Source organism: Penaeus chinensis, chromosome 40 (genome assembly GCF_019202785.1).
Source record: "Penaeus chinensis breed Huanghai No. 1 chromosome 40, ASM1920278v2, whole genome shotgun sequence".
Lineage (NCBI taxonomy): Eukaryota > Metazoa > Arthropoda > Malacostraca > Decapoda > Penaeidae > Penaeus > Penaeus chinensis.
This window is the reverse complement of record NC_061858.1, coordinates 26,458,317-26,473,316: the sequence shown is the minus strand read 5'-3', so window position 1 is coordinate 26,473,316 and position 15,000 is coordinate 26,458,317. Positions and strand designations below refer to the sequence as shown.

At 40.2% G+C, this 15,000-nt stretch overlaps 1 protein-coding gene across 32 annotated transcripts in view; it reads left to right on the top strand.

Annotated features, from left to right (window-relative positions):
* Positions 1-15,000, top strand: part of LOC125047212 (voltage-dependent calcium channel type A subunit alpha-1-like) — a 250,274-nt gene that overhangs the window by 200,068 nt on the left and 35,206 nt on the right. For 18 of the 32 annotated variants that reach the window (XM_047645386.1, XM_047645391.1, XM_047645384.1 and 15 more), the window contains 3 exons: positions 1,196-1,306; positions 9,550-9,633; positions 13,908-13,928. In XM_047645386.1, coding sequence (XP_047501342.1) covers positions 1,196-1,306; positions 9,550-9,633; positions 13,908-13,928 — 216 coding nt within the window. Of the gene's footprint in view, positions 1-1,195; positions 1,307-5,966; positions 6,078-9,549; positions 9,634-13,140; positions 13,147-13,907; positions 13,929-15,000 lie in introns of all 32 variants that reach the window. The other 14 variants (XM_047645400.1, XM_047645398.1, XM_047645395.1 and 11 more) reach the window with 4 other exon arrangements.

Here is a 15,000-nt window from a genome sequence, read left to right as displayed (position 1 = left end):
TGCGAAACAGCGCCACTGTCTGCCTAAGTATCCCGTACTTAGGCGGATGCCCACGCCCCACCTGGTGCCTCCTCCCCGGTGCCCCAAGTGCCCGCTGTGCCTCGGATGACGCACGTAGTTATCGCCTGCACCACGGGGGGCAGTGCCGCGCCTCGGCCCTCCTGGCGCCGGCACTCAACACCGTCGGTGCCGCGCCCGCCTGACGGGGGCCGGGTCGTGGCGCTGCCGCCTTCCTCTGGAGCTCGAACGACGCGCCCTCCCCCACAGCGGCGCCTCGTGCTGGACGCCGCTGTCCTGCGGGAGATGTAGATTGCCCGCAGGGGGCTCAGTCAGTCTGCTGGACACTCGGCCGTCCTACCGGTCTCTCAGTGAGCCTGCATGGGGTTTAGTTACCCAGCTCTGCTCTCTGTTAGCCCTAGGACTCGGTGCCCTTCAGAACACTCAGTCCCCCTAGGGAATATGCAATCTACCCGCAGGACAGGGATAATTCTATATGGCAATTTCTTATCCCGCAGGATGCTATGCATTCAGCTTTCCCTCAACATATTAAGCTAGCCTGTAGAATGCCCAGCCATCCTCCTAGAGACTCAGTCGATCTGTAGGACGATTTGCCATTCTGCTGTACAGTTTGTTCGTTTTCAGGAAGCAAATCATTCTATGCGAATCACAGTCTCCAGGATAACGAGTGCAAAGTAATCCTGCCGGATATTCAGCCACCCAGTAGGATACTTATTCATCCTGCAGCCCTCTTGCAGGTTACTAAGGCATCCTACTGGGATATTCTGTCCTCAGTAAGGAACTGTTCTGCGGGGGAGGCTGTCCTCTTGTACATCGCGCACCCTGTCAGTGTTTTAATATGTCAGTAAATGTTATGAAAAACGTAAATAGTTCAGGCATACATGTGTGTTCGAGCTCCAGCCATCAGTGGATCTATACTGCTTTAAATATCAGTCGCTGTTAAATAACATCAAGCTGATTCACCTTCCTGTGATTAACCTGGGAGCAGATGATGACAAGTAGTAAAAAGCACCATTTGATAACTAAATCTAGATAAAAGCCTGGACCTAATCGAGCAGTATTAGATCCGCCAGTACTATGTTATCATGTTTTGAATATTACATGTTGACCAACTTATTAACCAACCAAAATGCGCCCCGTTACTGATGTTTTGTGTTTTGTGTTTCTCTCCTGCCAGTTTCATAATCAGTCCAAATTGTACAAAGAAACTCTGCACAACATGAACACAATCTTCACCTCGTTCTTTACCATTGAATGTTTACTCAAGATTGCGGCATTCGGAGTCAGGGTAAGGAAGAAATCTACTGTGCTAAATCTTGAGAGGCAACTCGTTATGGGTCTCTCTCTCTGTCATAAAGAAAAAAAGAATCCCTCATTTGTTTCTTATGTATCACTTCTTAGATCATTTTATATACTCCTGGCCTCTCTCTCTCTCTCTCTCTCTCTCTCTCTCTCTCTCTCTCTCTCTCTCTCTCTCTCTCTCTCTCTCTCTCTCTCTCTCTCTCTCTCTCTCTGTAGTTCTTTCTCTGTGTCTCATACTCTTCTTTCATCATTGTTCTTCCCATTTCTAGTGTATTTCTGACCTATTATTTATGTCATTCCTGTCGTATGTGCCGTTCTCTCTCATTCTCTTTCATCTCTGTGTCGTTTTTGTTGTCTGTCTGTCCATCTGTCTGACTGTCCTTTCAAAAGTACGTTGTACCTAGAGTCCGTATACCTCCAAAGATTATCAGTTCGTATGCTTTAGTGAAGGTCCGTGCTAAACTCCTCTAGGTTCTCGTTGGTGTTACACAGGCCTACTGTCTAGATCAAACCCTGTTTTAAGATAAGCTTTGCCCTCCCCATTCCCCTAGTTCGTTACGTCATCCATAGGTCCTGTGCGTAGCTACTTTTTTTTTAACTAGAAGCGTATCCTTGGTTAGTAGACCATAGAGATCGTCTTTAGGTTGTGCGTGTGTGTGTGTGTAAACTGTCGTGTGTATATATAGGCTTTTTTTCAAGGTAGTAGGAAATTCGTAATGTATTTTTTTAATATAACCATAGGTCTGGCAGATTTAGTGACCTAGTTTGTTTTATCATCAATGTAGAGATGATTGCCTGTCTGTTTAGAAATAAATAGTGACGTCGCTGAGACCTCTGTCAGTGAAGATGTGTTTATGTAGCCAGCACTTTCAAAGAGGTCTCATAATGGCAAGCGACTCTTCGGCCTAATTAATCTGACGCCAAATTAGGCCAAGATAATTATATATTTTCTCTTACCTGAAGTATTCAAGATTATGTTGTTTAGAATCATATGATAAAATCTAAGACATAAAAATGATGTAGAAGATCCAATTCCATGATATATACTATATATCAATCTTATCAAGAGAGCTTTCTTCGTAGAATTATTAAGATAAAGTTGCTTTTGTAGTTAAAGTAGACCGATAGTATTAGCTGCTCGCGTAGACAGCAGAGACTATTCCCACTGTATAGATGTAAAAAAGTAATAATTGTGTTATACATTTCCCCTTAACAAACCCCGTTGATAACAAATATCATTCACTTCTTAAGTTTCAATACATTATGAATTTGATAATAGGTCCTCAGACAGTCACTGGCATTTACATATACTGTTTATTTATGTTTAGTTTTCCTTTCCAACGACTGAATGAATACACAGCTAAGTTCAGTGTCGAAATATCTAAAAGCCAGATTAAACATTATACATAACAACACCTTTTTTTAGTTTAAGTGGGAAAGTGCCTAATATTTGCCCTTCTTATTTATCTTACATTCTAATTTATCCATTCCCGATTTTAAAAAAAACAGCTGATTATAAAAAAGAAAAAAATAGAGCATTGTTGTTTAGGTTTTTAAATTTGACTTATAGTGACTGGTTTCGATCTATGTTTTCTGTCTTGATGTTATTAGGGAAACGTTTTATTTTACGGATGTCTGTTGAATGGCTGAAATTCGTTCTATATTAGGCTAGGAGGTTAGGTTGATTAGCCCCGGGTGTGTTGTATACTGGCCAGGTAGCCTCTGTAGTTGTGCTGATAGGCATCGTAAATTCATTACTTGATAGTTATTCCAAACAATATTCTGTCCTTTCTCAGTTATGGTGTGTATGGTAAACTCTCGTAATTCATCTCTAGAACTTCTAGAGTACACTTGCTCATCCTTTTGTCTTCTCCTGTTTTCACCTTTCCTCTCTTCTCCTTCGCGCAGTCTCTCCTTCCCCCTTTCTTAGCGCTTACATGATTGGTTGAGCCTCGGTGTTCCCGCCGTGACGTCATCGTGCACCGGCCGCCCTCCTGGGGACGGCGGTGCCCCTTTCCATCTGTCTCCCTTGTGGTACTCGTCTCACACATTCCTTTGCCTCACCCCACTAGAGATTTTTTTTATTCATCATACTCTGGATCTTACACTTACCTGCGATTCTTCCGTCTTTAAGTTCCCGCGTCTATTTTATGTTCTTCTGCCAACACTTCCTGCGCCTTTTTGCCTCTTTTTCGATAGGGACAAGATACAGGTGTGACCTAACATGTGCAGACTTACTTCTCCTCTCACGCCTCCTGTGGACCTTTCGTCCTTCCGACCGAGGCTACGGAGGTTCTTGATCATCTCTCCTCCTGCCCTCGCTCTTGTCACCTCTTCACCTTCCTCTCACATAGGGAAAGAAACACTGAAAGAGGTGGAGTTTAAAAAAAAAACAAAAGAAAAAAAAAAAAACATGTACAGAATACTGATCTTCTCAAAGTTGTGAATCTGTGCCCCCTCCCCTCCCCCTTCGCCCTCCAATCTTTGTCTCTCTGAACGCGAGAGATAAGGACGGTCCACTAGAATGCCGTGTGGGACTGCCTTCTCCCCAGCTGCGCGCGCGTCCTACCATCGGAGGTTCCCCACCATTCCTCCTCAACGATCGCATGTACCGACTGTCTTTTGCTCTGAGCTGTGGCTCCGTTTTCTGTATGGTGGCGCCGTATACCATTGTCCTCACCAATGTTGCATTACTGCATCGTCCCCGAACGATCTGTTGACGTCGTGTTATTTTAATGGTTCCTCGTGCATGATGAAAAAGGATATTTTTGCATGGCATGCATTGCATGTGTGACATCTAACCTTCTCGATGTAGCATAACCGCATGCGCATGATTCGTTTGCACGTCTGTCTTCATGATGCACAAACCTGAATGTTGCATGTTGCATCTTGGCGAAACGAATGCATTTTAGAGTTGCATGCTTTCCTTTAGAATTAAATAAATGATTTATTTTGGTTGTCACGGTTCGTAGACTCAAAGCACACGTGTTAGTAGCGAGAAGAGGCGAGTGTTAGGCTCGACTTCTGTCTCGTTTTCTTAACTTGGCTCTTATCATTCTCATTAGTGGTATTATTATTATTATTATTATTATTATTATTATTATTATTATTATTATTATTATTATTATTAATCATCGCCATTATCATTATCAAAAGTTCTAAATTAAGTCACTGTTTTCATTCAGTATCACTCTATCATCACTTAAATTTCTGCTGCTAGTCTTAATTTGTAATTATGATCACCTTAGTCCTTATTTTCTGGTTCAATAATGATAGTGATGAAAATATCAGACTGAAGCATAACACTGTTGATTGTTTCGGCCAAACATCACATTATTATCGTTATTATTATTTGTTGAGTTTCACAGCAGCCTTTTTTCTCTTTGTCATTGGTAGTGTCACTTATTAAGTTAAATTTTAAATGCCATATGCACTATCATAAAGTTAAAGCTCATCATAATTATCATTTTTATCATCACGCAGTACATATATATTATTTTCATTATTTTTACGTTATTTCTGTTGTTTGATTTTTTTCTTACTTGGATTTTTTTTTTTTTTTTTTTTTTTTTTTGTAGAATAAGTAGCAGTAGTAATAACAGTAGGAGTGACTATGGCAATTGTAGTGGCAGGCATATTTTCTATGATTTAAGCATATTTGTTTTATGATTTTTCGATCTCATTAATCATGTTTTATTACCATTACCTAAAAAAGAACTCTTTTTTTTTCATTGGCATTAAACTCTAGAGGCGCATTAGCTTTTGCAGTGTTGATTTTCTAGATATCATTTATTATTTGGAAGTAAATAACAAAAAAAAATCTTTAATTAACGTGTAGCTTTTATTCCGGTTTCGAAAACATCTAGGCATGCTCTGGAACGGTTAGCACGTGCACTGGTAGCCTTGCATTAAGACGAAAACCTGTAGCTAAGTGCACTTTTTTTGGCTGGCTAAATGCATCCCATCGCATTCGTGTGAATGACGCCACCCCTTCCCTCCTCTCCCCTTAGGGCGTGGCCAGAATGTCCCCCCTTGCCCCTCCCTCTTCTTTAGCCCCTCCCCTCCGCACCAGCATCGTGCCAGCGAAAAAAACAGCTGCATTTGCTCGACCCTTTGATAATGTTCCCCTTGGACTGAGTGATATGCTTGCTCTAGTCTGTGGTTCCAAGTCTTGTACCTAGATTTATAGTGGTTTTTCTCTCTCTTCGGACGAGATCAGTAGGCCTAGACTCCGTAACCTAGCCTAGATTGGTTTTGTAACCGAGTACTTTTGAAGACTCGCGGCCGAGACTTGTAACCACACCAGACACATGATACCCGAATTGTTCAAAGTATCATACTCATCTGTCTATTACCAGATAAACTGAATGACCACTTCCATTAATTCATGGTATAAGTATTAATTTTGTGTTTCTCTGTGTCTCTTTCCTTACATAAAACTTGAAAATCAACGGTGCCACCTGAAAATCATTGTTCCTCATCACTGATTGGTCGTGGCCGATATCCATTGCCAACCAATCACGTGTCACAACTGGATACATACCCTTGTGATTCGCGGTCCCGCCCACCCCCCTCTGGCGCCCCCGACCAATCAACACTCTGCGCGCCAACTTCAACCCTGGGCCATCGTAACGCGCCCTCTGTAGTATTACCAAGCGGGAAATCTCTACATGGACATTCTGGGATACCTCAACAACGTTTTCACCGTTTTCTTTCTGCTTGAATGTGTTTTGAAAATTATAGCGTATGGATGCAGGGTAGGGAAGACTTATATATATTTATCCATGGATCACTCCTTCACTCTCTGCCTGTCTCTTGCTTTGTTCACATTTTGCATTTTTTTACGTTTTTTTAACCTTCAAACACACAACTGTACATGGACAAAGTATGCAGGACGGTTACTTTGTCTTGCAGTGCAATGTTGCAAGCATGGGTTAAATAAGGATTAAGATTAATTTGCGAGTAAGACACGAATGGTATGATGCATGTTGAATACAGGTTCTGCAAAGATAAACTCGAAATAAAAAAAAGATATGGAAACATGCTTGAAGCAAATTTTGACGTAGAGATGAAAATAAAACAACCAGAGCGAGCGGTTTTTTAGAATCATATTTATATATTTATAATTATACAAAAAAATCCTACACAACCCAACAAAGAGGACAGAAAACTGATCAAAAACACCTGTCATAAAAGCATAGCATCCTTGTCCTTAAAATACCTGATATACGGGAGCACTGCTTTGTGATCTGTTCCCCTCCCCCCTCAAAAGATGACCAAATTCAGACTGAAATAATCACACGAAATTACAACTTACTTATATTGTGATTATATGGAGCGTTCGACTGGTTCCGCGGAGCTATACAAACTACCGGACCGGAGAATTCATATTCTTTATTTACGTTTTTATTTTATTTTTTTAGGAGAGACGCGAGTTCTCTCTAAGACAGAACATTTATTATCGCAAAGATTATCCAAGACACATTAGAAGAGAAAAAGAACATACTAACAGCTTATAAAATAGTTTTTTTTTTTTTTTTTAATATATATACATATATATTTTTTTTTACTTGTCATTTTCTCTAGCGGTTTTCTGATTAACAAAGGCACCTTATACCTGGTGTGGCAGCTGGTCGTGGACGTGGTAGTAGCTACGACTACAAGTAGATTAGCAGTTTAGCTAAATCACCTGTATATTTTTACAAGTAGTTACAAGTATAAGCTTGACAGTAGTCCAAGTGAAAGAGATTTATTAGCAGCAGTATGTGATGTGCTGTTTGAAGTCATCCTGAAGTGAGGACGATGGCGATGCGCGGGCAGTGTTTAACCTCGTGACACTCGCCCAAGGTTAACTATTGGTCCGGTAGTTCTGAGCCTCGTTAGCATGGAAACCCGCAGCGTCAGCCGTTTATTCCTGCAGTTATATTGATTAAATACGTGCATTTTATGGCTATTGAGCATTCCTATTTTTTCTTTGGATCCGACATCTGAAATAAAATTAGGTGAATGCGCGTCTTTAGTGTTCAAAGATATTGTTTTTTTTGTTTGTTTTTTTTGCCAAGCGTGAATGTTTCTTGCAACTGGTAGTGCAAAAACACCGATTTTGTTGTATGGTTCCTGTGATTATTCACAAAAAAAGAAAAAAACACCACCATCTAAATTAAGCATAGTTAACAAGCTCAAAAAAACAGAATTAAAAGATCAACTTTGAAATCCTCAACTAATAGGCGTTCCTATTTCTAAAAGAAATGAACAACACTTTCAGAAAGCAAAGTAGAAGAAAAAGAAAAAAAAATCCTTTACTCTCCGATCCTTTTCTCTCTCTCCCATTCTTCCGCAAAAAAAGGTGAACTATCCTTAAACCAAAACAAAAGAGCATTTTGTGATCCATCTATTTCATTTCGTTTTGAGTTTGACTTCTCTCCAGCCTTTTTCCTTGCTCTACAAACTGTTATGATTTCATTTATTATACTGAGTTCCAACAACAGTTACATTTTTTCTTTATTTTCAATGTTACACGTATGTACAAGTTTTTTTCCAACTGGATTTACCTGAAATCCTTCTAAGGTATGCCTGCCCTCATTGGGCCTATCTGAGGATGACAAAGTCCAGGGCGTTAAGGTCAAAACGGTAGTTCTAAAGATAGGATTTTCGAACGTAAGACTGCCGAGTCTTGAGTATACGTGGAAACACGCTACATTTATTTCTTTTTCTTTTTTAGTATTGCAATATGTATCATATTAGAATGCAGACGTAGTAGCGGAAGGTATATTGCTAAACCGTTATTTTTTGTCTGCATTTTGTTCTGACAGTTAAGGATCATTTGTAAAGATGTTAGAATATGATTACTTTCAAACATATTTCATAAATGACAATCTGAGTTTTATAGTCTGCTTGAAAGATTAAACACTCAGTGTTGACAACAGATTCCGACCTTTAGTCCCTGTGTAAGCATGAAGAGTTCACTGTAAACTCATATTGATGATTTTCATGATTTCATAAGTATTCTTTTAGTATAATAAGCCCGATCTTTAGTTTCATCCTCAGATCCGTCCCGCACTTGTTAATTTACATGTCTTGCAACAATCACAGGACTTTGAGCCTTGACAGCAGATGGAGTAAAGATTATTTTCCCACACATAAACTCCAGGCTCAGGGTCAGCTTGACACGCTCACCAATGTCCACCTCACACCACAAGATATGGTTCCTCCTCTTCTTAGAGTCTCTCGAGTGTTCCCTCACTTCCCATCCATCGACGAACTCCCAAACCCATCACCCCAACCCCAACCCGACCCCTAACACCCCCGCTCTCTCTGCAACAACTCCCCCTCTCCTTCCTTCTTGAATCTCGCTGCACTCTCTCTTCGCTCTGTCTCCCCCTTTCCTACCCTTCAGGACTTTATCGTCTGTTCTCACCTTCTCCCTCCGCCTTTCTTGCCTCTGGGAACCTTCTTTTTTTATTACCTCGTACTCTGTATCCTCACCGCACTTCCCTTAACTGTTTATCTACACATCCAACCTCCTTCCCCTCCCCCTTCACCCCGTCCCCACAGCTCAAAATACCCATCCCTCTCCTACATCCAGTGTGTCATTGTATAAAAAAAAATACTGTCGCCACCTCACCTTTTGCTCTTCTCTTCTAACATAGGACTTTAGCATTATTATAAATATTTATATACTTCCTGCAGCTAGGGCCAACCCCATTTTCCCACAGTAGGTCCCCCACAGAGGGAAACACACTGTGTTAGAACTGCTCGTCACTTCCAAAGCCGCGACTTTATCCCCATTTCTCTCTCTCACGTTTCATCTTCTTTGGTAGTTTTCCCGTCCTCGTAGTGTCTGTACGTTCAGTGCAGTATTTGGCTTTGAGAGTATTGCATATGTATATATAGCTATGATATACAACTTTTTCTAGAGTCAAGTAGGTAGTCAATGTAGAAAATAGCATAAGAAACATAGTAGTATACAAGCTAATTTTTGGAGACACCTTCAAACTTCTCATAACTAATTATTATTTTATTCCTCTCTCTCTCAATAGATAGTTCTCTTGAAGAAAGTTCTCACCAAAAAATTGACCTATAATTACTTCTAAAAAACAAAAATTCTCTCTCTTAAGATGATCATAGTGTTTTTTTTTTAGCTTGATGAAAGATAACAAAAAAAAAAAAGACTAAAAATAATCGAACCCGGCCTACGCCCTCTGCTAACACACTGTCTGCTTTTTCAAGAATTTTTTCAAGGATCCCTGGCACACCTTCGACTTCATCACCGTCATCGGTTCCATCATCGACGCTCTCGTGGTGGAATTCGGGGTGAGTTGATGAGCCCTTTCGTAGCCGCTCTGGCGCTCTTTATTTATCATGGTATACATACGTGAATATATATATATATATATATATATATATATATATATATATATATATATACACACACACATATATGCTTGTGTGTATGTATGTGTATATATATGTGTATGTATATGTGTATATATATATACATATATGTATATGTATGGGTATACTTTCTACATACATACATATATATATATATATATATATATATATATATATATTCACATGTATATATACATTTATGTGTATATATATGTATATGTACATATATATATATATATATATATATATATATATATATATATATATATGATAAAACATACATACATCTAGATAGACAGGTTAGCGGTAGATATAGGTGTAGATTTAAATGTAGAAGTAGAGATGTATGTATGTGAGTATGTATATATACGATTATCCATAACGATGTTGTGTCTGTCTTTAACTGAATCATTTTCTTACAGCAGTTTTGATTAATGTCAGAGTCCGATTGCACAGAAAAGAAATGAGATGTAATGGTCAGCCGGTACGTTGTCCTTGCCGTGGGGAGGCCCTTCGTTGGTGTAAAGCACAGAATAAACACTGTTTCTCCCCCCTTCCCCTTTCCCCAAGTCTTTCTCTTGATTCACTAAAAGGTTCTGCAGAGTAACGCCCTCCATTAGTGTGGTGTTGTTATGGTGGTGTCGCTTTGGAAGTCTGGAAGGCGAGGCGGCCTGGTCTTGCCTCTAAGGTTTTGAGTATCAGTGTACTTTTTGGAGGGATTTAAGGTGTAGTGTCGTTTTTAGGCTGCAGGATACCTGGAACCCAGTGCGAGTGATGTACGAAGGTTGTTCTCGTGTGTGTGTTTTCATACTTGTGTCTATGTGTGTGTGTATGGGCAGCCTGCAGTGCGCAAACCGCAAAGGCTAAGAGATGTTTACCTTCCTGTAGTAAGAAGTACGCTGTTTAGTGTGATCTGGCTCTTCCTTGGCACTCTTGTAGATAATAAATGCTGGGTGTGGGATATCGTGTCCATTCCTGGACTTAAAATCTGTCGACTTCGGGGTGTAGATGTGTTGTTACCCGTGGGATTAAGCTTCCTTTTGCCCATTAAGTGTAGCTAAACCTTCGTCGTGTTAGAGGATTCCTTGGTGTATACACTGCACAGAAGCACACAAGTTAAACTTCTAAAACAAAGCTTCTTATTTCTTTGAAAATGAGTTTAATATAATTTCTTGATCTCTCTACGTTCTTTAGCAGTAGTAACACCAAGCACCAAGCAAGCTTATTGCATAAATCAGTAGAATTTACCATATAAACGTAACCATCAATATCTATGCACTGATCTCTAGAAAACAAAACAAAAAAAAAGTATTCATGAATCTTTTTTTTTTCTTTTTTTTTTGTAGAAGTAGTTTGAAAACTCAATTCTGAAGTAGTTTCACACCTGATTATTCCGTTATGTCCTTTAGCCGAAGGACGAGGTAAGTAGAACATGAATCACCTCTGCTGACGCCGAGTAGGGAGTGCCGTGTGCGAGGCCCCGCCCAGCGCCACACGTACAGTAAACTCTTGTTTTACACGGAACTAAAGTGTCGAATGTAGGAGGTCCGTTGACGGCAACGCGGAAGGAGGGTCGCAGCGCCCGAGGGTCATTTCTCGTAAAGGAAGTTGGCTCCAATGTGCATACCGACCACGTTTTGTTTGATAACGTCGTGCAGAGTAATGAGTAGGGTAATTATGGAAGTGATTAAGTGAGTATAAACAGTGTGTGTATATATATAGATAAATATAGATATATATGAATATATACAAATATATGTTATATACATACACAAATATATATATATGTATGTATGTATATTTGTATGTGTATATATATATGTATATATGTATGTATGTATATACATATATATACGCATTTACATGTATATATATACATATATATGTATATATATACATATATGTATATATATATACATATATATGTATACATATACATATATATGTATATATACATATATATGTATATGTATATATATGTGTATGTGTGTGTATATAAATATATATATATATATATATATATATATATATATACATATATACACACTGTTTATTCACATAATCAAATAGGCCAATATATCCTCGGAAGGGAATGGTAACTTAACATCAGTCTTGCGTAGAAATTGTATAATCAAGACATGACCGCTACAAGATACCCTTTTTAAAAACTAATTTTAATATACGCATCTTAGACCAAAGCCGAACACAGGGTCTCAAAACAATACCGTACGGACTATATATGTACTGCATATCAAATTGTACTTACGGTTATTTCTATGTATAAGCTAAAAGAAACGGTTTATGTAAATGTGTTGAAAAAATGGTACACCACATAATTAATCCCAAAATATTTCTTGTCCTTTGGAGTAAAAAAAAAAAGTAGCGTTTGAACTGAAAAAATACGATTGGGAAGGGAAGACGGCAAACAGGGTAAAAATAGGCTAGTCTACCATACACATAGTTATGGAAACTATAAACTTGTCTATCAAATGCATTCTCTCACTTTTTCTTTTTCCTCTTTCTCTTTCTCTATATTTATATCTATATCTATATCTCTCTCATTCTCTTTCTTTCTCTGTCTTCTTCTCTCTTTCTTATTCTCTCTCTCTCTCTCTCTCTCTCTCTCTCTCTCTCTCTCTCTCTCTCTCTCTCTCTCTCTCTCTCTCTCTCTCTCTCTCTCTCCCTCTCTCTCTCTCTCTCTCAAACTCTCTCTAACTCTCTCTCTCTCAAACTCTCTCTCTCTCTCTATCTCCCCTCCCCCCTCCCTCCCTCCCTCCCTCACACACACACACACACACACACACACACACACACACACACACACACACACACACACACACACACACACACACACACACACACACACACACAGGACACCCGACCACGAACCAAACGACCACGCTAAATCGATGTAAAAACATCCACTAGGTCAGATCAAAACTTGCGAGAGAAAAATTTAAAAAGAAAAAAGAATGAGAAACAATTAAGACGAAAAAAAAACAAAAACAAAAAACATCATTATTAATCCGACATAAAAATAAAAATAAAAAAAAATTAAAAAAAAGTAATTGCTAATCTGACATTTGAAAGAATAATAATCGCAAGAAGCGTTAAAAGTATATAAGGCAGTAGGATTTTTTTAGGAGAGCTCAGTCCAAACAAATCACAGAGCCGTGTAGAAGAAGAGTATGCTGTATGAGCACCACGATGCACCATTTAGTAAGCTTATTCCATAAATTCATAGACTTAGTTTGAAAATCTCTTAGTTATGCAACAGCATTTAGAGTCTTAGCTATAATTACTTTAGCGCTGACATGAAATTATAAATAGCCAAACAAACTTTCATTTTTATTGATTAGTTACTCAAATACAATTCTGAAAGTAGTTTAACATCTTTTAACCATTGCGTTACGTCCGTCAACTCAGGACCAGGTGAGTAGAACATGAATTCCATCTGCTGGAGTCCTGTCTGTGGCATCACGTGCACAGTGCCACGCGTGGTCCCCCGTGTGTAGAGCCACGTATAGTTTGGCCATCTGTGTTGTGCCACTTGCTCTATATCGCTTGGTGGTGTACTGAATGGCACACCATTTAAAGACTTCTGTACGAGCTCTACGCACTGAGGCCACGGGTGGTCTGGTGCCACATCTAGCATGGGCTCACACCAAGCGTTGTGCCCACGTTAAGCATGGTGCCACGTGCAGCATGGGCCCATGTCAAGTATGATGCCACGTACAGCATGGGCCCAGGTCAAGCATGGTACCTATTGCTGACCACATATCATGCTGGACAACTGCCGCTGCTCTGTGCTTTCTCCGGGATGCCTATTTTTTCTTACTTCCTTCAGATAGATTTGTCATGATTCTCTTTATCATGTAGGCCATTGCGTGGTGACGTCGTACACACACAAAGACTTGCTGGTTGGTCGGCATCATTGGCCACATTTTTTAATGGTTTCGCCTTTAACTTTCACCTCAAACAGCATCCCGTTTTGATTTTCCTTATGACCATGGTACCCTCTTTCGTTTGTTTGACCTTTTACCTCTTCATTTCTGGACATACTTTTCTTACAGAAAAAAGACATTCCTTATGATTATGTTTAGCATGTTTATTTTTCTACTCTGTGTAAACAAACCTCCTCGGTCTCCCTCTCCAAGACACTCAACTAACACTAAATTCTCTCTTGATCTTAGCGAATCTATGGCGAAGGGACAGTAAGTTTGTTCCAGTAGAAAGACGACCGTTGAGTTTTTTTTAAAGTCCCTCCCCCATCCCCTTTTTCCCCTATCAACCTCTCAGTCCAAAACCCCACTTCGAAGCCCCACTCGAACCCTCTTGTGAACCATGAGTCTCCCGGAATCTCCCGAAGCCTCCCACCATCGCGTGCTGTGACAACGCGATGGTGGGCTCAGCCACTCACTTCTGTACCTTCTACATCATGCACTCACCTCTGTCTTCCCATTCTCACACACACACACACACACACACACACACACACACACACACACACACACACACACACACACACACACACACACACACACACACACACACACACACACACACACACACACACACACACACACACACACACACACACACACACACACACACACACACACACACACACACACACACACACACACACACACACACACACACACACACACACACACACACACACACACACACACACACACACACACACACACACACACACACACACACACACACACACACACACACACACACACACACACACACACACACACACACACACACACACACACACACACACACACACACACACACACACACACACACACACACACACACACACACACACACACACACACACACACACACACACACACACACACACACACACACACACACACACACACACACACACACACACACACACACACACACACACACACACACACACACACACACACACACACACACACACACACACACACACACACACACACACACACACACACACACACACACACACACACACACACACACACACACACACACACACACACACACACACACACACACACACACACACACACACACACACACACACACACACACACACACACACACACACACACACACACACACACACACACACACACACACACACACACACACACACACACACACACACACACACACACACACACACACACACACACACACACACACACACACACACACACACACACACACACACACACACACACACACACACACACACACACACACACACAC